Source organism: Neomonachus schauinslandi, chromosome 5, assembly GCF_002201575.2.
Source record: "Neomonachus schauinslandi chromosome 5, ASM220157v2, whole genome shotgun sequence".
Taxonomy (NCBI): Eukaryota; Metazoa; Chordata; class Mammalia; order Carnivora; family Phocidae; genus Neomonachus; species Neomonachus schauinslandi.
Genome location: NC_058407.1, coordinates 31,232,505 through 31,259,671, shown reverse-complemented (window position 1 = coordinate 31,259,671; position 27,167 = coordinate 31,232,505). Strand labels below are relative to the sequence as shown.

General features: G+C 36.5%; 1 protein-coding gene across 1 annotated transcript in view; it reads right to left on the bottom strand.

Annotated features, from left to right (window-relative positions):
* Positions 1-7,362: 7,362 nt before the first annotated feature.
* KITLG (KIT ligand) overlaps positions 7,363-27,167 on the bottom strand; it is an 82,286-nt gene continuing 62,481 nt past the window's right edge. Inside the window, exons 6-10 of the mRNA XM_021687513.2 lie at positions 26,638-26,721; positions 16,808-16,917; positions 16,047-16,114; positions 14,909-14,985; positions 7,363-8,047 (exon numbers count right to left, since the gene is read on the bottom strand). Of these exons, the coding sequence (XP_021543188.1) occupies positions 14,946-14,985; positions 16,047-16,114; positions 16,808-16,917; positions 26,638-26,721 (302 nt within the window). The 3' untranslated portion in view covers positions 7,363-8,047; positions 14,909-14,945. The remainder of the gene's footprint in view (positions 8,048-14,908; positions 14,986-16,046; positions 16,115-16,807; positions 16,918-26,637; positions 26,722-27,167) is intronic.

Here is a 27,167-nt window from a genome sequence, read left to right as displayed (position 1 = left end):
ATCCTCATTTTGAGTAAGATGATGAAGGAAAAGTTCTGAAAGTACATTGGATTTTGCTAAGTATGGACTGAAATTCCAAAGGGCACACATTTTATTACAATCTCAGTGTCCATCTATAATTTCCTGGCCCTAATGGCACAGTGGATAAAGGCTTATCTGGGCTGATCCAGAGTGTTACACATTCTTCTAATAAATGGAAAAGGTAAGGTTAGAGAATAGTATTATACATATTATATTCATATACACATATACATACATAGACACCTATACATATATGATTTGCTCATGCCAAAAAGTTCTGGAAGTTAACACAAAGTAGTTAGTGGTGTTGATCTCTGGGGGAACAAAAATGCAATGTTAAAGGGAGGCTTTTGCCATTATTTTATACCCTGCTGTAGTGCAATACTGAAATGTACAACGATGTGAGAAAATTGACATGTGAATACTTACTGACTCTTTAATATTAAGGAATTGTTCATTTTTCTTTGGTGTGACAAGTGTACTATGGTTATGTTTTAAAAAGTTATAATTTATAAATACACACATAAATATTTACAGGTCAAATATTTTTAGGTATTGACCTACAAATAATATGAAAAGGGGAGTGGAGAAGGAGTATAGATAGGAGACTTAGATAAAACAAAATCATTCAGTAGTGGAGTCAAGTTGAAGCTAAGTTATGCTTATATGGGGTTTCATTATACTACTCTGCCCACTATTAAATATATTTCAAATTTTTCATAATAAAACATTATAGAAAATAACTTATCAGACATTAGGTAATATCTGTTCAGTTCAAATTTTGTTTCAATTACACACCTTATTATTTGTATTAAATTTGGGGAATACAGGTGTATAAATATTCATGGTCCTATACCTCACATTGTTCATGGCTTAAAGGGGAAAGAAATCAATTACTAATCCCCCCCCCCCCAAAAAAAACTATGAGATGGACCAAGGAGGGCCTCGTAAGCCACGTTAAGGCCTTTGGGTTTTCTTCTGAAAATAACGAGAAACCATTTAGGTGTTTTAACCAGAGAAAAATAACATCACATGTCTCCATATTATTCGCTCTAACTTAAGGAACTGATTGAAAAAGGGTTAGTGATGTGTGATCAGTTAGAAGATTATAGTTGTCTAGGCTTATATTGGTAAAAGTTTGCAGTATAAACATTGAGCAGAGGAGGCAGAAACAGCAAAGTTGAAAAGAAATGGGTGAATAAATATTGTGTTATAAAGCTAGGGGATGTGGTCTCAAGAGTCAAAAACCAACCAGAGGTTAAGCAAGATAACAATTTATTGCCTAAATCACATGAGCCACCATGGTGTTTGATCTTGCCATTCTTCTTCTCAGAAACATGCAATGGGAATTTTCCCATGGTCCCTAAGAATATCTACCCTCAGGGTGCCTGTGTGGCTCAGTTGTTTAAGCGACAGCCTTTGCTCAGGTCAGATCTCAGGGTCCTGGGATGGAGCCCCGCATGGGGCTCCCTGCTCAGCAGAAAGCCTGCTTCTCCTTCTGCCTCTCTGCCTGCTTGTGCTCGCTCTCTCTCAAATAAATAAAAATCTTAAAAAAAAAAAAAAATCTACCCTTCTTGTGACATTCAAGAAGGCTGTGCTCTCTTCTCTTTCTACATCTCTTTTTGTATTATATGCTCAGGGCACGTTGGTTTGTTCCGATAGAATAAGCTAAGAAATTTTATTGCTTCTTGCTTTGGAAAGTGTTGCTCAAACTGGGTATAATTCTCCCGTCAAAATTTCTCTCACCCTTGTAAGTCTTAGCCCAAATACCAACTCCTCCATAATCTCACCTAGTCTATATCCATTTCTCCTTCTTGCATGCTTTAAGGACATGCTCTAAGCTTTGCACTTAGGTAATTACTTCAGTGTGGTTTTATGCATAGTACAGTGGTTTTCTTATCTTTTCCCCATTAGAAACCTCTTGAGATCAAACAGTGTTAACTTAATAGGTCAGGTAATCAAAGACAATTTTAGTAACCAGTGAATATTTATTGAATTAAAATGATTTATCTCATGTCCATATGACAACAAAATCTAGATTAATGAATTTCTATAGAAAAATTTGATTTTAGCTTAATAAATTGCTCAACCATTTTTTTTAAAGATTTATTTATTTGAGAGAGCGAGAATGAGAGAGAGAGAGAGTACATGACGGGGGGAGGGTTAGAGGGAGAAGCAGGCTCCTTGCTGAGCAGGGAGCCCGATGCGGGACTCGATCCAGGGACTCCAGGATCATGACCTGAGCCGAAGGCAGTCGCTTAACCAACTGAGCCACCCAGGCGCCCCACCATTTTTTTTTTAAAAAAAGATTTATTTATTTTAGAGAGCAGGAGCATGAGGGGGAGGGAGAGAAAATCTCAAGCAGACTCCTTGCTGAGTGTGGGCTCAATTTCACCTGAGCTGAAACCAAGAGTCAGACATCCTGCCAATTGCACCAGCCAGGGGCCCCCTCAACCATGTTTTAAATATGTGTGATAATCTTGAGATATCAAATGACAGGGCAAACTTCTGAGAGTGCATAAAATTCTTTATTTAGAACAATAAAGTATATGTATATATAATGTAATTTCAAATTCAACCTGTATAAAAAGGGGTCAGGACATATACCTAGTTTAAAAAGTACACATATAGTATATACACATACACATCACATTTTACAACCTTTTTTATTTAATTACACTTCAGTCATAATAAACTAGAATAGTGTTGACATACATTTACATTACAATATGCAAACTCCAATCTATGACTGAACTAGCAATATATCTATGCATCCATCTAAATGTCTGAATACTTTTCAAGTCCATCAATTTAAAAAATAGTGACAAGTGGACACTATAATCACACATTAATCCTTAGAATATAGAATAGGATATTCTTATTGAAAATTCTTGAGTCTTATAACTGAGAAATCAAGTAATTGAAAATACTATGGTTTTTAGGTTAAACAATTATCTTAATTTTATTTTTAAAAATAACATCATAAGGATGTAGTTGGAGATGGCAGTTATAAATTTACAGTGCTTAGGAAACATTTTAGGATTATGAATATCTACTTTAATATAAATTACTTCTAAAACATCTTTTAGGAAATTAAAGTACCATTATTTTATTTGTAACAAAGGCATTTCCAGACTTGTTAATGGAAAGCAGCAACACCATAAACCGTGTGATCAAACACCATAAATTACTAGAATTTCAATTTGAATGTTTATATTTTAATGTCAATTTCACAAAATAATACTGTTTCAAAGACAAGCTGGCTTAATTAAAATTCTTATCCCACTTTCTAATTTTAATATGTAATTTATGGATGACCCCTTTCCAAATGGATTATAAATTATCTTTTGGCACTCAAAAACTTTGAGCATCTTACGTTTTATGCTCTAAGCTTTTAATAAAATGAAAGCATTTAAATAAGCTTAATTTGGTGCATTTCCAAAAGTTACACATATCTTATAGTATCTCTTTCTAAAATGTACTTGCGGTTTTCATTCTTCAGAGGCGATCCAAAAATGTTTACTTAAGCAAAGGAAAAAGCCATCTCCTGTGTAAATGGTTATCCAATTCACCCTACATGAGATTTAATTTTACTTTTACTAACGGATCCTATTTACATTACAAACAAGAACAGCAATGACTTTTTATGTTCAAATTGCTTACTCACAGAGATCAGAGTTCAATATTTTATATGGAGTAATTTCAGATCTATTTTATTGTGTTTGTCAGTCATATATCAATAGGTTTCACACCTAAGGAGATGTGACCTCCAACTTCACCATAAAGGTGAATAAAAAATTGAGATCCAAAGAGAGGAAGTGACTTACCAATATTAGTTAACAGCAGAGTGGAGGCTTCTGACAATTTTCCCCTACATCCACCTTGCTATGCCAAACTGTCTTTTTGAAAAATATTTCTTAAAGAATAGGTGGGAATGGGAATGGCTAAGTGCCTCATGTTGGAATTACATTTTGAAACCAAAACCTAGCTGCACAAAAACATTAAGAGATATCAATGAATTCTGAATGGATTTTTCTGTTACTTTCAAACCTCAGTTGAATTAGAATACCAAAATATGCCACAGAGTTTCCCCAAAGTACTTTAATACTCAATTAAATGTGTTTAATTCTTACTAAAAGCAAACATTGCATTATAAACACATACTTTCTCATACATTTTCATTCTTCACATACTTAATCCTTTTTAAAGGGAATAGGGTACTTATTCTTATTATCATATTGAAAAAAATCAATTTGTCTCTGACTCATTAAAAAGTGGCAGTGTGGTAAGCACATAAGATTAGAACACAAAATCCAGCAACACTTCAGTATCACTGAGCAGGCACCATTTATCACAGAGCCAGTTTCTCTATAGGCTTGTGTTCTACCAAAGAGGTGCAAAGCTTTTAGTATAATTTAGAATCTGCAGACTTCTGAGATCATTTTAAAAGGTAATTTTGAAATGTTACAGAAGATAACTATCAGATACATGGCACCAATTTAAAAGGTGATTTCATGGTTTATAGTATCATTTGTGAGTTTTCCATGATTTCTGAAGGATATTTAGGACACATTGGATAAAATAAAGCAAAGATATATATATCTATATATATCTATATCTATTTATCTCAAAGCAGATATGACAATTCCCAAGCACCTAGCATCCAAAATAATGTTCAGCCTTTTTCTACTGTTCATGCATTTTATCGAACTTCAGTGTTTTAAAAATTGGTAATTCACATAACTCTCAATGAACGAATACATTTAATTAGGCAGAATATATTGCCCCTTGCCTATCATGCCATATTTCATAACTTGCTGAATTCGTTTCTTTAACTCTATTGATTAGAACCATGTCCTTGAGTGTTAAAACGCAGCTCCTAGCTTTGAGAACAAAAGTGCATTTATTGTTCTCTCAAGTTCATTAAACAGCATTTTCTCATGCCTAAGAGAATCGAAACCATTGGTGAAATAAATCAAATTATTAAATTGAGAAGTATCAATCTTCTCAATCTACACCTGACCTGCACACATAACTCATATTAATTTATATCTATTTTCCTCAAAACAATGTCACACACTAAGACAGGTCCTTTCAGCAATTAAACTGACCTCTGATTTTATTACTGGTTGATTGTATCAGGGGATATTTAAGGGCCTGAATAAGTCAATGCAGCTTCCCAAAGCACCTGGGTTGTATCTTAGAGAAATGACTACCTTTTAAGGAACCCCAGCACTTTAGAGAAAGAAGGATCATAGAAATCATCTGGGCTCTTTGGTACAAAAAAAGAGCAAAGGCCACTTCACTTGAGTTTTATTTGGATCTGCTTTGAACATAATCTAAAATCCAACTATGCTAGATATTCTTGGACTTTTGAAATCAAAGGAAAGCTCACAGTTTTTCATGCCCTCCCTTTTTTTTAAATCACAACACTGAAAATGGTCATCTGAGGGGGTAGAGCATGACAATAATGTTATAACAAGAATTAAGTTATAATAGAAAGCTTTGGGTTTCTTTATGTATGTGTTCATGATATAGTAAAAGAATCTTCATCAAAATAAACCACAAGAAATCATTTTAGTCAGATGTTTCTTTGCCTATAAAAAAAATTGGTAATGGAAATTCACATAATGTCTTAACAAGTTTTAGTTTAAAAGCATGATGTCCATCTTGGGAATTCTTACCAAATTCACTCTTAATAGGACAAACGCAGTTACACATTTTAAATAGCAAACTGACATGCATAACTACATAAAGCTTGCTATTTTTAATTCATAAACATTAATGAATATACAGTGCCTGATTTTAAATAAATGGATCCTTTAAACTAATGGTGATAATGGTGATTATACGAGAAATAACTAAAATTTCCTGATTCCTTGCTGCCTTATAAAAGCCAAGTAACCTAGTTTTCAATACCCATATTACCATGTGGGTGTGGTTTTCTAATTTTAGATACTAAATATCATTTATTTTTACTTTCTCTCATGATGTAAATTGAAAACGGGACCGACATATATTCAGCAATTTCTCTTAAGTCCCTTTACATAACTCTGTAGTAGTTTTAGAATATAACCATTTCATAATATATTTTGGAAGCACAATTTATACACTCTTACAGTGGCAGGGGAAAAGGGTGTCGAATGTGCTCCTCAGTGACTGTCTTGCTGTTCAGTGTTCATAGCTTTGGGCCATAAGTCTTTTGGAAAGTCTCCTCTCTGCAAAGGCATCAATATTTTGGGGTTTTTTTGGGGGGGGGCTTACTATCTTTTTTTACCTTTTTATTCAACTTAAACTAAAAAACAAAAAAACCTAGTTCATCCATTTATTCCCCCACCCCATCCTTTGCAACCACCAATCTTTCCTTTGTATCTATGAGCTTGGTATTTTTAATTTTTTTACTTTTATTTTTTTTAGATTCCACATATAAGAGAGATCATATGGTATTTGTTGTTCTGACTTATTTCACTCAGGATAATGCCCTCAAGATCCATCCATATTGTCACAAATGGCAAGATTTCATTTTTAGAGCTGAATGATAATCCATTGTGTGTGTGTGTGTACACATATATACCACATCTTCTTTATCCATTCATCCATTGATGGACACTTACATTGTTTCCATATCTTGGTTACTATAAATAATGCAAAGAACATAGGGGCTTATACTTCTTTTAGAATTAGTGTTTTCATTTTCCTTGGATAAATACTCAGAAGTAGAATTCCTGGACAATATGGCAGTTCTATTTTAACTTTTTTGAGAACTCAAAATTTTCCATAGTGACTACACCAATATACATTCCCACCAACAGTGCACAAGGGTTCCCTTTTCTCCACATCCTCACCAATACTTGTTATTTCTTGTCTTTTTGATTTTAGCCATTCTGACAGTGTGAGGTGATATCTCATTGTGGTTTTGATTTGCATTGCTCTGGTGATTGATGTTGAGCATCTTCTCATCTGTAGGTCTTCTTTGGAAAAATGTCTATTCAGATCTTCTGCCCATTTTTTTTTTTTTTTTTTTTTAAAGATTTTATTTATTTATTTGAGAGAGAGAGAATGAGAGAGAGCACATGAGAGGGGGGAGGGTCAGAGGGAGAAGCAGACTCCCTGCCGAGCAGGGAGCCCGATGCGGGACTCGATCCAGGGACTCCAGGATCATGACCTGAGCCGAAGGCAGTCGCTTAACCAACTGAGCCACCCAGGCGCCCTCTTCTGCCCATTTTAAATAGATGTTTTTTTTCTATTGAGTTGTATGAGTTCTTTGTAGATTTTAGGTATTATCCCCTTATCAGATATATGATTTGAAATCATTTTCTCCCATTCAGTAGGTTGTTTTTCATTTTGTTGATGACATCATTGTTCTAACTCAATACTGGCTCCCAGGCATGATTAGATCCAGCTAACCATGTCCATTTGTCTAGTGGGATATAGGTTTATGTTGAGAAGAGACCGAGATCAGACCCAGACCATTAATTAGCATCTACAAGGCTGACATGTCGCCCTACTCCAATTATTTTGTTTCCACTGCTTTCTATATGTAGAGTTGCTGATGCTATTGAGTTTTTGTTTTTAAATTTTTTTCTAGATCCCTTTGAGAAAAATTATTACCCCCCACTATTCAGGATGAAATCTACTTGCAGAGACCAAGATAACTATGAACTGCAGGTTGTAACTGAAAATAAAGCTATGTGGCTTTTCAGCAATTAGACATTTCTGGAGGCATGCAAAATGGTGCATGCAGTCTGGGACACGTGCTTTCTCTCCCAACATCAGTTGCAAGTTCTAAATGAGACCACAAGTCCCCCAGGTCCTTAAAATAGAGTCCTGCTCCATGCAAGTTCTTCTTTATAGATGATTAATTCAGTGCCAGTTTCACAGTAAAACACTTTGTTCCAATTTGTGAATCATCCATATAGAGTCATGGGTAGCAAGAACAGATAAAAATGCAGTCTGTCACTCCAGACAGATAATGAATTTGTTTAAAGCTGCTTCATTTATGAAGCAAACATGAACTGTTACCCGCCTAGAGAGGAAAGAAAAGAGAGAGATTATGGTGTATCTGCTTTCTGCTCTTTTCATTCTCGATAGCTGAATTCATAGGACTACAGATTGAGTAATAGACTTAAACACTTCACTTACACAGACTAAAAGAACTTGACAAATCTTTTCCTAGATGCAATGGCTAGTCACTCCCTCTCTGATCTTTTTGGTAATATTTAACATTATCTGAAATGATCTTACTGTTTGAGTCTCTCCTCCCATTAGAATGTATGCTCCATGAGGACACAGAGCTTTGTCCACCCTTTTTTTTTTTTGAAGATTTTATTTATTTATTTATTTATTTATTTATTTATTTATTTATTTATTTAGAGAGCGAGAGCGAGCGGGGGGAGGGGCAGAGGGAGACGCAGACTCAGGGAGCCCGATGTGGGGCTCGATCCCAGGACCCCAGGATCATGAACTAAGCCTCAGGCAGACACTTAACTGACTGAGCCATCCAGGCACTCCTTTTATCTTTTTTACTGCTGAACTCCAACACCTAGAACAGTGCCTGACACAAAGGAGATACTCAGTAAATATTCCTTGAACATACGATGGATGAATGCATACCCGGTGGCTTTCACATCCGTTTGCATACCACAGATTGTTTCCATTTGTGGTAAGAGGGTTATCTTGTAGCCTTGAATTTCTCTAACCAGGCTATGAAAAGGTGGTGGGTAAGTGGTAAGGGGAGAGGCTTTGAAAGACAAAGGCAGTGTCTAGAGAGAAATGGAGTAGCATGAAGGAGATAACCATTGGGGAAGTTGATCACCACCAACAAATAGCAGCCTTCTGGCCACTGAGCAATGCCAGAGTCTTGAATGCCTAGCCAGGTTCAAGCCATCACTTCTCCCAACCGAGGAATAGCTGCAACAAGATCGCTTTCAATACTGTCAGCCAAGACAAGACAGAGAGAAATCCTGGCACAGCATCCTGGCGAAGCCCCTGGGGAGGTTCATTTGGCCTAACATAGCTTATCGTACTTGTTGAAACACGAAAGCCAGACATTGTTTCATTTCTTCAGAGCTAGTGTTAATCCACTGAGTTTTGGGCTCGGCTTTAGGATTTTCAACTTTCAAGTCAAGTATCTATACTTCCTTAGCTGTTTTTTTCAGTCACAACCCCTAAATAAATGTGTATGTTGCTTTTTCTTCCCTACTCAATACTCTTTCTCTTTGTCCTTATGAACTCCAGAGTCTCAGTTTTTAAATATTTGAGATCAATGCAGAGGTTAAATATAAATTGTGTAAAATTCCATAGTATAAGTGATAAGTGCAGTATTTTTTCCAGTCTCTCTAAATGAATATACCAAAAACCATATTACATGACAATTTACCAAACAGAGAACTTTAGAAACTAGAGAACCTACATTTAGGAAAGGAGAATTAAATCCTGAAAGAAAACTTAAGAAACATTAATAAAACTTCAGAAATCCAAAATATAGAGCAGATATTTTAAAATAAAGCTTGATTAAAAAAGCAAAAAGGAATCACAAAAAGAAACCAAAAGGATGTATTTTTTAAAAAGCTAGTAATAGCTTAAAATTCTAAACTTAAGTAGAGAAGCAAGACTGGAAATCTATTTCTAGTTTTGTCCCCAGGTCTCTTAGCAAAGAAAGTAAACTTGAAGGTTTGACAACTCTTTTCCCATAAAACAAAAGCTACAATTTTTATAATGATATCCTAGATCCTAGTAACAACCTCATGAAATTTCAGAGCAGGGTGAGTCATATTATCCCCTTATTATCTGTGAAAAACCAGGGAATAAAAGACAACGGACTCATCCAGGAACATACAGCTTAACTAGTTGCAGAGCCAAGGCCTGAACCCAAGTCTAATCCCTTCTAATCCTCTATATTATAATGTGTCTACAGAAGGAGTTCAAAGACAAATCCTCCGAAGCTCCAGAAATTCTTAGGAAACATCTAGTAGAGAGTCACAGATCTTGCCCAGTCCTGTGTGTGTGCTCAGTGACCAAACTTGACTCAAGGTCATCCATGTTCCAACTCTAAGATCTATTATCTTCTGTCTTAGCCCAGGTCTGCAGGAAATGTCCAGGTTGTGTTTCTTTTGTGAATCTCTCCACCAGCCTAACTGTAATAAGAATTATTAAATAATATATTTATTTATTATTATTTTTAACACTTACCCATGCTGGGGTGTGTCAGTCCTAGTGTCTACAAACTCATGCTATTTACGGTCAACCAAACTGGGCCCTCTCTGTGACGATGCCGTCCTTCTCCCAAGGTCTCAATTTAAATTCTTTGTAGCTGACTCCCAAACCCCAAATCTATTATTTCCAGCCCTGACTGTTCTTTGAATTTCCAGTCTAATGTATTTGGTCACTGGTATTTCCTAACAGCTCCTTCCCTTATTTTTTTTTAATGGCACCACCACCTGGTTAGTCCTATAGGCTCTAAATCATCCTTGAGTACTACCTGTGATGTCAAGCCTCGCATTCCACCAGTAACCAGAATGTGTTGATTCTTTTACTGCATATCTCCAAAGTGGTTCATACTTTCCTATTTCCATGGCTGTGACCCTAGAACAGGTCATCCTGTTTGGAAGATTGGCCTCCCAAGTGGAACTCCCTGACTCCAGTTCACTGCTCCCATCCCTGTGGTCTGGCCACACCAACATCTCATTACTTTCCTAAACCTTGGCTTTGATTGTATCACTCACATCTTTTCTAAGCCCTCCAACATCTCTTCACATTACTCAATACAGTATACGTCCTATACTTGGAATTTTTCAAACCGATGCCCACACCCTTGTTTCTCAGCCTTTTATCCCCTCATGTATGACCTTCCACTGGAGTCCAACTGTACAAATGGACTCTTGAACTCACACTCTGCACTTTTGGCCTCCCTGACTCAGTTTATGCCATCTGCAGTATCCGGATTACTCCTTCCCTATTGCTATTACAATTTTACCCATCATCCAAGATCTGGCTCAGTATGCCACCTCCATCACCTACATTGTGATGAAGACTTTCTTCTGTTGCTAGTGATTTCTCTCCCTTCAGATAAGGCAACTGTGTATGGTCCATCCATACCACACCTATGTTGAGGACACATCCTGTACAACCATAAGCAATGGTCTTGCCTTTGATCTCTTATTGCATTTGCCTTGTAAGCTCCTTTCATTGCTTTTTTAACTTCATAAACTTCTGGTTTCCTTTTCAAAATAGGTTATTATGCATATGCCTTATTTCCTTTTGTAGGTTATAAGCAATTTGAGGACACAACTAGGTTATATTAAGCTCTGCATCTAACAATCTACCTACTACAGCGTGTTGGAACCACATTTGTAGGAAGAATGAAGAGCAGAATTTTTCTATAAATATTTTATTTCTTTCTCAAACTGCTACACACAAGCTAATAAATGAAAAAAATTCTTGTGGGATGCCAGCTATGAATACTTGGCATCAGCTCATTGATTAAATCAACTTTTAACTTTTTGTATAGATATTTTCATGTTTGGTGTTAAATAAACACCACTCTAGTATATTTTCACTTAGAGCCAATTTCTTTTGTTTCTAGCTCATTACCTTGTAATCCTTCCATCTTCTTTTCTTGTTTTTAAAATACCAAACCATCCTTCTCTTCATTTTCCAATTATGGGTTATTTCATTTGAAGAACTAACTAGTCCATTTTCTATCCTAGTATTCCAATATTTGTCTTAATTTTAGTTGGTGAAACTTACACTTCAGGGAGAAATCCCTGCCGTAAATCTGAGTCATTCCCTGGACCTTCCCCTTCCTTGTAAACCCAAAAAATGGCTATAATCCAAATTATATCTAATTTTTAAAATATATAATAACAACTGCACATTACATTTCCATCTTGGTACTTTTTATTACTATTTTATTTCTTGGCAAATTTCCTCTCCTACCACGTCATATTCTGCTCTCCCAAACCTTTTTCTTTATCACACCCCTCTCCCCAAATTATACGTCAAGTTCCTTGGCAGGTTTTAAATCTCTGTTGGTATAGGGACAAGCAAAAGGCTTTACTCTACACAACTGGTACTCAGTAAATGACTACAAATGATACCTATATATTTTGACTTTGGGGTCTGTAGATTCATGATGACGAGCTGGATCTTTTGTCTTCCTTTTTCCTATCCTTCCCATGTCTATTTTTGTTTTTATTTTCATAAATTTTATTCTCTTGTTAATGCAATTCTGAGATTCTTCTCCATTTTTTTCCCAACAAATATTTATTCATCATTTGCATGAACAAGGTATAAGCTATATAGTTTGATGGGATTCCAAAATGAAATTCAGAAACAAATCCTGTCCTGTAAGAGCTTATGGTTTAGCAGAGGACACAAAATGTCTATAAAAGTATTTGTGAAGTCTTATTAATGTGTATTACATTTCACATGAAATGTAACATGAAATATAATTAGAGGGCCATAAATTTGGGAAGTCAGCTTTTTGGAGGTAGTGGTATCTGAGCTGAGTCTTGAGAGAGAGATCCTTGCAGACATGATGAGTAAGGTACTTTATGAAGGAGAAAGCCACTTCATATTACTTATCCATTTCACATTGACCACTCATTAATGTGTGAGGAGTTTATTTCTAAACAATCTGAGCTTCTTTTTAAACCTAGGTTGATTCACTGTAAACATGAACAATATTTCACATTTTAAGAAAAATAGTCATTTCCCATGACTCTCTTTCTCCTTGCTTTGGACGCTTTACTTTCCTATTGACCCAATTCAGCAAATTACGTGTGCGTGCACACAAACACATGCACGATGAAAACAAACCCAACTTCACTTTCTTAAAGATTTTTAAAAACTTATTTTTTTGAGGTAAGAGATCTTACCCTCTTTCCACATATTTAAGTACACAATAGAGCACTGTTGACTATGGGTGTAATGTTTTACAGCAGGTCTCTAGCACTTATTCATCTTGCAAACTAATAAAAACCCTACTTCAGAAGGACTGTCTTCCTTACCAGTGGTTAAACTTTCATTCAGGGTTTATCCACTCTGTCACACTCATTCAACAAGCATTTAGTGAGGGTCTGCAACACATAGGCAACAAGTGAGTTGCTTGTGAAGGAGACACAGTAAGAACCAGCCAGGCTCAGTTCCTGTCCCTGACTGTTCCCTGACAACATATAACTACGCCTAAGTTGCTTGACTGTGGTTGCTTTAAAATGCAATTGTTTTCCCTTCTAAACAGGTGCCCTGAGTTTTCCCAGCATAATCCATTTTCCAAATGTCACAGGACAAATGCCACAGTTAAAAACCACATGATTAAAGACCTGTGTGCCAAAACAGGATCCCAGCGATCAGTACAGTCCAAAACCAAACAGAGGACATTATTTGAGACTTTAAGACTCCATTAACCATGTAGTGTGTGGTTTGTAGATGTCTAGCTTAAGGGAACTGAAATGGCAGAGAAGCAACAGTGAGGCTCATGTTGGGATTGAAGGGCAGAGAAATTATTTTTCCTAGAAACCTATAGTTTCAGCTTGCAGAGTATTGCTCCAGAAAATAAAAAGTATCAAGTGAAAGGTCTATTTGTTAACATTATTTGACATGAGCTTAGAGAGAAGGTAAGATGGTGAGCAGGAAAAAAAAAAGTGCTATTTATGCTCTGGATATGATCAAGGGCACGATTAAAGGCCTAAATGAAGTCCGTGTAAATAGCAGAGTTAAAGTGTTAGAGAACTATGGGACATAATTATTATATCATGTTACCTGGGGCTGTTGAAAAATGTTTTCCAACTACCAAAGTGAGGCCCTGGAGGAGTTAAAAAGCTCTCTGACCCAGCTTCCCTGGGGAAGGTTCAGTCTGGAGATAAATCTCTGAATCTGGGACAAAAATGAAGCTGGAAGGACAGTGACCTATAAAGAAAAGGCAAAGCTCACGACAGACCATCTATCTAATAACCCCGGAGAGTAAATGATCTTCTGACAATGAGGGAATGCAGGGAATGAACTGAAGACTGAGGAAGATGAGAGGACATTCATGTTCCACTGTGATAAATGCACTCGAGAGCCCATGGCCATAAAAAAACGTACAGCCAGTTGGCAGCTGAAGTGGAAATGAGCAGAGCAGGAACTGATGCGGGGTCAAGTTAGCGCCATTCCGGGTGCTCGCCCCCCTACCCCCACCCCACCCCGCTAATCTGGCGTCTGCAGCTTGGCCCCTGAGAAAGTAGACAGGAGAGGAAATAGGAGCATCAGTGCCTCTGGGCCATGGTTTCTTGCTCTCTTTTCTCCCACAAGCCCTCCGCAGACCCACACTGTTTCTGGTTTATGTTTACTGCATCCTGGGCTCTGGACTGTGATGAGGCACAATTATTACCAGTCATGTGGCAGGTGGCACTTTACCTTGACAACTTTCTTCTCCTGATTTCTAAGATATTTTGGTCCTTTCTCTTTTTCCTTAAAATAGCAAGGAAACATTTTTGCCATTCACTTGTTTCAGCATCTAACAATTGAGATACTTTTTCTATTATGTTATAGTAGTCACACCTAACTGAAAGGGGTTTTATTTACTCTTCCTCTATTGAATTTATTTTATTTTAGTCCTAATTTGTTCTTTCCCCTTGTCTAATTTTTTTCTGGCCTCAAAATTGTAAACACTCCACTGTTAATTTTTTGTATACCTCCCATACAAGATGAATCCACTAATCAGGACCACTAATCACTGCTTGGCCTTTCAAAATGTCAGAACACACATAATTGAATTATGCATATCTAATTCACTGTAACAGTTTCAGTTTAATAGTCAACTTAATAAATTTTATTTCTAAATTTTGGCATCTAAGATGCTGTATCATTTTTTAAAAATCTTTCATCTTGAATTCTAAAAACTTACCAAGATACTAAAGTAACAGTGTTGATATAAGCCACAATTACACCTCTTGAAACTCTCTCTCTTTTTCTTGCAACATACTGAAAAGCAACAAGAAAAACACTTATTTGCTTTTGGACAGAGATTCTGAAGTACACCGTCATCTGGACATTGTATAAGGCAGTTTTTCTGTAAATACAATAAAAGAAGATGGCAGAATTGATTGAAAAGCTTACCTTCATAAGCAATACTAAAGAGAAGAAGGAAGACGTTATCTGCTTCAATATAGTCTTCCCAAGTAGTGTAAAAATTCTCTCTGCATATGCATATACACATACTAAAAATGCCTATCTGTACTTAATATGTGTATATTTATATACAAAGGCATGACAGAAGAGAAAGTAACATGCCAAATGAAACTATAACTGGGGGTAAATCCAAATATTAGTGTTCAGGCAATATGGGGTAAGGTAAAAAGTGATCAGCATCAGCTATAGTAAATGGAAAGTTACCTTAAAAACAATTTTTGTGTTTGGCTTTGGAGAAAATACTAAACAGATTGAGAATAGTTAAGGGCTCCAAAAACTAGAGTGAAGTCAAATACATCAAGTATGCAAGAGAAAGTCACTGCAAGTATCCTGACTAGGAAGTAACCTTATGAACTGGGTTTTAAGGGAGAATGAGACAAAGGTACAGTTTAGAGGGGGAAAGGAAAAGCAAGATCCTGTGGCAGCTCAGCCAAGACATCATAAAGATATGAAGATGTTGACTATTGCCAAAGAGCTAAGAGACACAGAGAGGAGGAATCAGTATATCCTGTTGGTAGCATGGAAATGAAGGAGAATATGCAGACATGCCTCCAGAGCCCCGTGACTGGGCGTCTAAGCAAGATTCTGCTGCTTATAGAAATGGAGCCGAGAAAACCTCTATTGATACCTTAAGATGGGTCATGAAGACACCAGTGTGAAGGTCTTCTACAGGTAAGTGGAGATGTGGGATTGAAGCAAGTGTGAGAGGCAGGAAATGTGGATAAAGACCATCCATATGTGTTGGGAGCTGCCATGGAGAGCAAACAACTTCTTAAAGACATATGAGCATGTGCACGGTCAGTGAATTGGCAACGTCAAGCTTACTTATGCACATATTGAGCAAAACAAAGTACCTTATTTCATTATCCTCTTCATTAATCTGTATATTTTCAACTGTCCTTGTGAGATTTGGTTGTCTCTTCTGGGAAAAGAACAAGGATACATGTTATAAAAATATCAATAAATGGTATAATATTCAAGAGGTTAATGGTCTCTACTTTTATATTTTATGTCAATAACTCCAACAGCAGGGTTTTCCTTTTTTCCAGCATGCAGCATATAAAATACTTTTGCAATAAAAAATATGAATAATGCACCGTATTACTGACTCAACATTTTTAGGGGGCTGGAGGTGAAAAAGCAATAAAGAAACTGAAAGATTTAAATGGTAATCAAATTCAAAAGACATTTCAAAAAGTTGAATCACAATGATTTAGCACATTTCAAAATTTTAGACAGGTCTCTGTGAGAAGAGAACATAAGAACAGAAATCCAAAATAGCAGATAATACAAATGGCATTTCTATTTGGCTTTAAGCACATCATATGATTTGCAGCATATTTCTTCCTTTTTATATTTAGTGCAGGCTATTAAAACCAGTTCCCATTTCTTAAGTGTGCATTTTCAGTGGGAGGGGTTGTCTCCTAAGCATGATAAGAAATAAGGGGAAAACCTTAAGATTTAGAGTCTGCTGAGACTAAGTTAAGGTAGGACCTTTTCTCAGAAAAGGGCAGTGTGGTAATCGTTTATGTAAATATAGTATGCACAAATAAATACCTAGAGTTCACGAAGTTTTGAGCAAGGAAAAAAAAAAAAAAGGAATAGCAACCCTTACCTTCCAGTATAAGGCTCCAAAAGCAAACCCGATTACAAGAGAGAAGAATGCTGGCAATGCCATGGCGGCCCATTGTAAGTTGGAGTCTCCAATGGGGTTTGAGGCCTTCCCTGTAATTAAAACAGTATAGTGGTGAACACAGCATATCCCTGCTAGAGGTTTTCCTCTTATGCTGTGGTTGTTCCCAACTGTTTCCATAATGTATTCTTGACCTAGCTCTGTTTAAAATATTTGAAATGCTGATTTTTCTGCTGAGTGTTGTTTTGGGACAGCAATACAAGTCCATGTCGTCTCCAAAATATGTTAAGTTGAAAAATAAAAGAAAACCCACACAAGGATATCGGACGTGGCTGATGTTGACACATATGGAACACAGACGACATATTCCTAAAAGTGATTTATACTCTCAAGCAAATCCATTTTCTATGACTTTAAAATCCTTTTGCTTTCTCACTCTTCACCCCTTGCCAAGAAATTGTAAAGAAGGCATTTTGCAACCTGGATCAAGGTCGGTATGCATTAAGCTGTTCTGCCTGCCGCAAATAATAAGTCATTAAATGTACTTAGTGGTTGAAGTATTTTTAGGTACCTCATGCTTAGAGTCATGGCGTTTCCTCATCACATCTGCAGTATACGGTTACTGGATGCCAGAGAGTGCCCAGCTCTGTGCTAAGGACTAAAGATTTGATTTTTCAGACCTTTTATGTTGGAAAGCCTGAGACCATTAAACACTAAAGAATGGCTGAAAGCACCGCTATCTTCTCATTGCTTACTTTAATAGCGAGAGACAAAGACAGAGACAGAGAGAGAGAGGGGAAAAAACATGTGAGATGAACTTGGGACTCCTTCTGATCTTGCTCAGCTCCTCCGTGAGCAGCAGAATGATTCATGAATTAAACAAAACACATCTACCACAAGGGTCTCTTCTCTCTGTCTCCTTACAAGGAACAACCTGGTTGTTTATTAGAGACACGGACACATGTGCCAACCTGCACAAAAAGAACTGAAAATCTTCAGTTTTCTTTTGATGAAGGAATACATTTAGAAATTATACATTTTCAGCAATTATAGGATCAAAATGTAAACTAATCCAAGGTAAAGTGACTGTTCTGGGCTATAATATTTTGCAATATTTGGGATACTGTGTCAGCCTATAGTCACCTATTTAACATATTAAGTACCTAAAGTACATAATATAAAAGAAACAAACCACTGTATGTGTATAAACACTTACAGGGAGAACATGAACTTAGATTTAACCTGAGAGGCAAGAAACAAATCTTATCTACTTCAGAGAGAACAGGAACTGGCTATTTCCCCACCATTTGTAAACTGGGAGCAGGAAATTCACTAATTCCAGGACTCCTATTTCCAAAGGGCTCTAATAGGAAGTTTGTGTGTATGTGTTGGGTGGAGGGTGAGTCATGGGTGCCCCTTACACTTAAGGAAGGGCGATGGGGATGGAAGTGGGGTCTTCCATTCATATAACTATGAATCACTTCCTTGAGACCAGATTAGATTAGCGTATCTTCTGATCCACCCCCCATCCTACAGCCTCGTGGGAAATAAGTTTTAGGCATTTTAAAGTAGAATTCAACATGAATTCTTTCATCAAAATAAAGCAGAGTTACAACATGGGATTTAGTATAACTTAAGTGGTACTAAAATTATTGTAATAATATAGCTATTTTAAGGGTTATATAAGATTGTGTATACTAGTCTGGGATTTAACTACCATTTATAAAAGTGTTTTCTCTCAGAAAATGGATTATAAGCAATTCTTGCCATTTTGGGAATTTTAATACCACTATCTGTACATAACTTGGCTATTTGCAGTTGTATTCCAGTAGCAAGTTTGAATTCTCCTTCACGGCCACTGGCTATATTGATGAAGGATAACTGGAAGGCGGGCAGGTAGGGACTTGCCCCAAGATGAAACCACCCTTAAAAGGATTTTACACCGCCCTGGAAAGAGCCCTTCCTCCTTTCCCATGTGACAAAAACCTGATTGGATGACAGGCACAGGGAGGGTTAATCAGATTGAAACAGCCTGTCAACAAGCCCATAAAAATCCCTAGACTTAGAAACTCTGGTGGCAACCCCTTTGGGTCCCCTCCCTCCTTGGGAGCTTTGTACTATCACTTTGCTACCACTCAGTAAAGCTTGCTTTGCTGCCCACCACTCTGTCTGGTCTACCTCTTCTTCAAAGTGGCGTGACCAAGAACCGTGGGCACAGAGAAAAAAATCCTGCAACACAACAGCCCACAGCGTCTATTGGGACTGCTGTGTGGTTATGATAGATTTGACCAGGTGACCTCCTGGAGGCATACAGAGAAAACAAAGGAAGCTATTGATATTTTTGTCCCCAGACTCCAATGGAAAATGAATGAGCTATGATGATGCTATGGAGAATTCTATTACATATGTTTGGGTAGCCAGACGCCCTGGAATCAAGGCGGCCAATACCCTATTCTTCCTGTTCTTTCCAAAAGCCAAATCTTGACTTGAACCATTCAGACCACAGGAAAGACAGGCCCATTAGCAACAAGCAGAATTGGCTTACTAGAGAGTGAGATATTCTGGGATTCCCCACTCACAATCTTTCTCAGGTAGGACAGCCCCTAAAGAAGGTGTTCCAAACAAATCCATGCTGGATGAGAGACCTAACTAAAGAGAACTCACCGCACTCTTCCAGAGTAGTGACTTTTTAACCGCTTTAAAACTTCCATCCCCAGGACTATGGCCCCAAAGTCCTAGAATCTGACTAACACACTACAGCAGTCCACCTGCAGGAGACAGGGAGGGAGGGGCCTCATAAAGACAGAAGGGGAAAAGGACCAGAGGAACTGAGCTTCACCTCCTTGAGGGGTCAATGTTAGCTTGCTTTTGTTATTTCTCATTAATGCAAAGAGTTTAATAGCCAGCCTTCAATTCTCTCCAGTGATACTGCCATCCCTCTCGCAAGAGAGAGAAAAAGGATGTTATCAGAAAAGGCCTATTCAGACCTCCAGGGCATGACTCCCAAGAGTTTCTACTGCTGCTATCTATCAGGGATCAATGAGATTTAAACTGTGTGCCTCAAGGCCCAAGTGGTGGGTATTTGGTGCGGATGCCCAATCTAGTACAAGGCTTTGCTTTTATGTAAAGATTGCCATGGAAAATTTGTAGGGTGAGGGAGCACATCTGGACAGGATTTGAGCAATCCCAAATCCCTGGGTTGTTGTTGTAATTGTACCTCATTATTATGAATGTCCAAAATTCGTGGGCACTGACTTGTTTGGTTTGACGAATACCCAACATCTGTTCAAATACAGAACATGTAAAACTGTGCTACAATTTTGCTGAACTCTTTTTTGAATGATTTTGCTTATAGGCATCACCATGCCTGTGAACATAGACCTCCTGGTGCTTAGAAAACCTTCAACTCAGTACTCCTCCTTAATTCAGATTCAAAGCTCATTGTAGGCTTGCCACAAGTACTAACCCACAGCCTTGGTGCACCTGTTTGATCTAACAATGACGAACACATATTATACATAAGGCATGGCTCCACATTCAAGCGTGTTAACACATTTCAAACTCAGAAAACTCTATGAAGGAGGTACTATCATCCTTCATTTGACTGGCAGGTCCAGAGAGATTAAGTAACTCACTCAAGGTCACACAGTTATCCAAGGGCTAACACTGGTCTAGAAGCCCAAGCAGTCTGAGTCATAGACTGTCTTTTTAGATGTATAATGTAATGTCAAAGTAAGGACTTCTTCTGTAACATTTAAATACTGTTTGCAAGGATCTTAAACATTCTTTTAGTGTGGTATAAAGGAAATTACTATTATTTTGAAAGCACAACTCCTTTAGTGGATAACTTGAACACTTTTATAAGGGAGATTCATGGGATAATATAAGATACGGAGAGGACACTCATATCTCAGGACTCCTTCATATACAGTGGTCCTCCACCTAGCATGGCCACTTTTTGGGATTTTATCCTGCAAACCAGCCTGGTCACTTCAAATTTCTCTGCCCATATTCCCCCCAAAAATCTTACCTCCTTTATGCTACAACTAAAAACATTTACATGCTTCTATTAAAATACATATTGTAATATACACACAATACATATGATAAAATACAAGGACTGTTTCTCTTACAAGAACGTAAGCTCTACAAGAGCTAGTCTTTGCGCATGGGTATCTAAGTGCCATATTTTTTTTTTTTCTCTAAGTGCCATATTGATGAGTGATGTCTCCTGACAAAAAGCAGCAAATTATGCAAGACCCATACTTTTCTACAAAAAGGAAAAAAAAAAAAGGAAAGCAAAACAAAGAAAAAAGAAGGCTGACCATTCATTTTGTAATAAAAAAAATGAATATGTGTTTTATATTCAATTGTCGTCTGAGGTAAGTAGAAAAGACTTTTGCTTCCAACCATGATAATAGCAAATTAGCCTCCCCAACCTAAATAATTATTATACTAGACAAATTATTTGAGGCAGTTATTTTCATACACTAGACAACAGGTAGCTCAAAAATGTAATCCCTAAGAGAGTAAAAACACATGGTGAGGCCCATGATTGTCTTCACTTTCTGGCTGGGGGGTATGGAAGATAGAAGCCAATTAGGGTTCCGTGGTCTCACTGAGATAGGGAATCAGAGACTGAAGTTCAGGGTCTCCAGATGTGGCTGGAGTTTGTGGGGCAGGGTTACAGGTGCTGTGCAGAAAAGGAGCTATGCAGAAAAGGAGCACCAGAAATCTCTGGAGGAATATCCTTGTCATTGGTTAAAAAAATAAGCTGTACATCCAAAGGAAGAGACTTCATAAAACCTGGTAATAAACAATACCTGGGAAGCTATGACTTGACAGTCAATCAGAGACAAAGGGGCTCTGACAAGCAAGAATGGGGAGATTTTCTAGGCATTCAAGAGGTATCTCAGAAATTCCATACCTTCAAAATAAGCCTACTCTCCCCCTTCCCTCTAAGAAAGCTTAAAAACAAGACTGGGAAGGAAAATAATCTGCCACTAACTGAACTGCCTATCTGTATCAAAAGTCTCTAAAGTAATGCTACAAAATCTGCATTCTCATAAACATAGTATCCACAACATCCAGCATGTATTCAAAAATTACTAGCCATGTCAAGGAAATGTGACCCAAAATCAGGGGGAAAAAAGCAGTCAATACACACCAACCCTGAGACGACCTAGATGTTGAGATTAGGAGACAAGAACTTCAGAGCTTTAGAACTACAGTTGACCCTTGAACAATGCAGGGGTTAGGGGCACCAAGCTCTTGCAGAGTTGAAATCTACATATAACGTTGACTCCCCTAAAACTTAACTACTAATAGCCTGCTGTTGACTGAAGCCTTACCAATAACAAACAATTAGAACATATTTTGTATGTATATCTATTATATACACTGTATTCTTAAAATAATCTAAAGAAAATGTTAAGAAAACCGTGAGAAAATACATTTATAGTACTGTAAAAATCTGTTTATAAGTGGACCCACATGGTTCAAGCCCTTGTTGTTCAAAGGTCAACTGTATATCCAGGGGCCAAAAAAGAAAATACTATCATAATGAATATGCAGATGGAAAATCTCAGCAGGAAAATATAGAAAGAATTAAATGCAAATTCTAGAATACAAAATACAAACTTAGCAATGAAAAAATGTACTAGATCCAAACCCATAGAATATACATCACCAAGAGTGAACCCTATGTAAAACAGGTACTTTGAATGGCTATGATGTGTACACGAAGGTTTATCAATTTTAACAAACGTACCTCTCTGTGGGGGATGCTGATAACAGGAGAGGATGCACATGGGTGTGGGCAGGGGGTGTGTGGGAAATCTCTGTACCCTTCCCTCAATTTTGCTATGAACCATAAACTGGTCCAAAAAAAAGAAATTAAAAACAGCAAAAAAAAAAAAAAATGTATGGATGAAAAGTTCAGCAGCTTACAGATGGCAGAAGAGCCAGGAAACTTGAAAACAAATAAGTAAAAATTATGCGTTTTGGTGAACAGAGAGATTGGGGAGAGGGAAAAAAATCTGAACAAAACCTCTATGAACTGTGAGACAATATCAAACTACCTAATATATGTGTGATTGGTATGTGTGTGATTAAATATACTACGTGTGATTCTTTTTGGAGAGGAGAGAAAATGAAGAAAAATTATTTGAAAAAGTTATGGAAAAATTTTCCCCAAATTTTGGGGTAAATGCACTTATATATCAAAGAAGCTTGACAAAAAGCAAAAGAAAAAAATACAAAAAACCCCAGTCCTAGGTACACCTTAGTCAAACTACTACACAGAAGAAAATTTTGAAAGGCAGAGGGAAAAAACGACCCAGCACATATTAGAACAAATATAAACTCTGAATGCCTTTTTGTCAGAAACAATAAAAGCAGGAAAACAATTGAGTGACACCTTTAAAGAACTGAAAAAAAATTCTGTGAACCCAGAATTCCATATCTAGTAAAAAGCACCTGTAATACTGAAGACATTTTTTTTTTTTTTTCCTTATGTAGGCTCCACACCCAGCACAGAGCCCAATGTGGGGCCCGAACTCATGACCAGGAGATCAATACCTGAGCTGAGATCAAGGGTTGGCCGCTTAACAGACTGAGCCACCCAGGCGCCCTGGAAGACATTTTTTAATTAAAAGAAAAAAAAAAAAGAAGATGTTGCCAGTAGATTTACACTACAAGAAATACTAAAGGAAGTTCTTCAGCCTGAAAGGAATTAATACTAGGTGGAAAGTTGGGTTTACAAGAGGGAATGCAGAGTTTAAGAAATAATATATGGGTAAATATAGAAAACAACTATATTCTTTTGCTTTTTAAAAAAGACATAGGATAGTTTAAAGCAATAATTATAAGGCTATCATGAGGCTTATAACCTAGACTATATGTCAACATAGCACAAAAGATGATTCTCACATTTTTTTCTTAAGTGCTACAATATTAAATAGACCATTGCAAGATGTATATTGTAATTCCTAAAACAACCATAAAACAATGCAAAGAGATCTGTTGAAAATAAAATAATAATAAAAAATTAATCCAAAATCAACCTGGAAAGGATAAATAAGCAAATGAGGCAAACAGGAAACAAAATGGTAGGTCCAAATCCAACCATACCAATAACTATATTAAATATAAATGGATAAAACACTCTAATTAAAAGTCAAAGACAGCCTAGCCCAAATAGCAAGGCCCAACTATATACTGTCTACCAGAGATGTTCTTTAAAAATAAAGATAGTGGGTTGAAAAGAAGAAAGGTATACCATGAAAACAGTAAGCATAAGAAAAACTGGCTCCACTACTGTAGACAAAATACACTTCAAGACAAAGAATTCTAGCAGAGGTAATGACAAATATTTCACTAACAATATAAAGGTCTGTTAATCAGGGAACCCATAACAGTAATCAATCTATAACCACCTTATAATACAGCTTCAAAATATATAAAGTGAAGACTCATAATCAAAAGGAGAAATGGCCAAATCCACAAGCAAAAGATTTTTAATGCTCCTCTCTTAGTAATTGATAAAAAAATTAGACAAAAAATTTAATAAGCATATAGAAGATCTGAACACTATCAGCCATTTTGATCAAATTTGAGAATGCTACACTCGATATTTGAATGATACACATAAGTTTCAATAAATTTTGAAAGATTACAGTGTACATTTTCTGACAATAGAATTTAGAAACCAGTGAGATATCTAGAAAAACCAAATATTTTTAGACATTAAATAACCCACTTTTATATTACCCATGAATCAAAGAAGAAATCACATTGAGAATTAAAAAATATATATATATATTTTTTATTTAAAAGCTTCCAGGTATTTCTTTTTTTTTTTTATTCTTATGTTAATCCCCATACATTACATCATTAGTTTTAGATGAAGTGTCCCATGATTCATTGTTTGTGCATAACACCCAGTGCTCCATGCAGAATGTGCCCTCCTCAATACCCACCACCAGGCTAACCCATCCTCCCACCCCCCTCCCCTCTAGAACCCTCAGTTTGTTTTTCAGAGTCCATCGTCTCTCATGGTTCGTCTACCCCTCCGATTTCCCCCGCTTCATTCTTCCCCTCCCGCCACCTTCTTCTTCTTCTTCTTTTTTTTTTTCTTAACATATATTGCAATATTTGTTTTTAAAGAAATGATAATGGAAACACAACATATCAAAGTATGTGGGATGCAACTAAAGTTGCTTACAAGAAAATTTATAACTTTAAGAGCTTATATCAGAAAATTAGAATGGTTTAAATCACTAATTAAATTTTTCTACCTTAAGAACTTCAGCTACAACTTAGCTGAACAAACTAAACCCAAAGTAAAAAGAAGGAAATAATAAAGATTAGAAATCAATGAAATATAAATTAAGAAGCCAAAAGTTGCATCTTTGAAAAGATTAATAAAATAAAATCAGTAGTTAATAAGAAAGACCTTAACTGGCTAACACACAGTCCTTTTTTAAAACTTTTCAGATCTGATGTGTTTTGTAATTCAGAATTTCAGATTTTAGAAGGTTCTGTCTTACAGATATTCTATATAATATCCTCAGTGAAGTCTAGGTAGCACGCTGTAATCAAACACAATATTTCTGTAGTGAAATCTATAAATATTCACTTTTAGAAGGAAAAAGACTACAAATAGCCTTATCTCAGTTTAGGTCAGGTCAGGTTTTGGTGGCAAAAATTCCAAAACAAATGGATTTTAGAGGTTTTTAAAAAATTTCTGAATTGCAGAATTGCTATTGTGGATTCGTACTAAATTGATTACTCCTTTTTATAGGTAGGTCCTCTATGTCCCTGAACATATGACAGTGCCCAATTACTGAGTTTTCAGGGATGACGTTCTTAGCTAAGATCATAGGATGAATTTTTTTTCCTTCTACAGCTTCCATGAAACTAGAGGATCAGAATATTTAGTAAAATCCAATGACCTTTATAATGACCTTGCCTGTATTTGAAAAGAGGACATGAGACTTCCAGGAAATTGGGTTCTTAGTCAAAGAAGACAGAAATTTCAGGCAAAGAAGCATATTCTCCTCTATATAGTAAATAAAATCATCAGACATACAAACACATAATACTAAATACTGATATATACAAAACTGAAAATACCCTTGGAATTCTATATAACGGACATCTACACTTTCAATTTTAAAATTCCATTTTTGTCAGGCAAATTCCACAACAAATATATTAAGTTGACAATGAATAAAGCTTAAATCATATTTCTAAAAGTAATTATATGACTTATTTAAAATAATCTTAGCAGATTTTGACCCAATTTTCTAAAGATCATCTTGAGTTGTAGGGAAACCCATTTCTACAAAGCTAATATTTATTTATTTAAAAAATATTTAAGGAAGATTAATTTATTTATTTTAGAGAGAGACAGAGCACACAAGCGGGAGGGGCAGAGGGATAGAGAATCTCAAGTGGACTTCGAGCTGAGTGAGGAACCCATGTGGGGCTTGCTCTCATGACCCTGAGATAAGGAGCTGAGCGAAATCAAGAGTTAGACGCTTAAGAAACTGAGCTACCCAGGCACCCCCAAATTTTTATTTAAATTCTACTTAGTTAACATCTAGTGTAATATTGATTTCAGGAGTAGAATTTAGTGATTCATCACTTACATACAAACCTAATAATTCTCAGGAAGACCATAACAGGAAGAATAGTAACAGAACAGTATTAATAGTAATAATTGCAGAAATTTCCTTTAAAGCCCATGCAATACTCCCATAGGTGCTAATTGGAGCCATGCATGCATTAAATCAGATGTATGTACTTACTATTACTGCTACTGCTGTCATTCCTAAGGGAGCTGGCTGCAACAGGGGGTAACATAAATGGTTTTGTGACACTGACTCTGGAATCTAAATAGAAAGCAATAATGTGTCAGTGTTGTATGATGATTTACATAAATTACAGAGTGTGCAAAAGGTTGAAGTGCAATACCAGAGTACTTTCAAGGTCTGCCTCCCCAATTTTGATTATTCAGATCCTATTTATTTCTTACTGGGTCCTGTTCTATTTATATTAAGAAATTCATCACAGTCACCTTATAGAACAAAGATTCGTTGCCTACATATGTTAATAAATCTAAGTAACACAAATTGTTGGTAATTAGTCTTAAAAACAACAACAACAACAACAAAAAACAATGTAAGTAGATTTTGTACTACAGGGACCCAGTGGGAAAAAAGGTCTCAATACAGAGTAACTGGTGAAGATCAGAATTCATGACTCAGAGGTAGGCCTTAAGGAAAAGATTTGAAAAGGGGACATTAAGAAAACTGAAGATGAAGAATAACATATACTA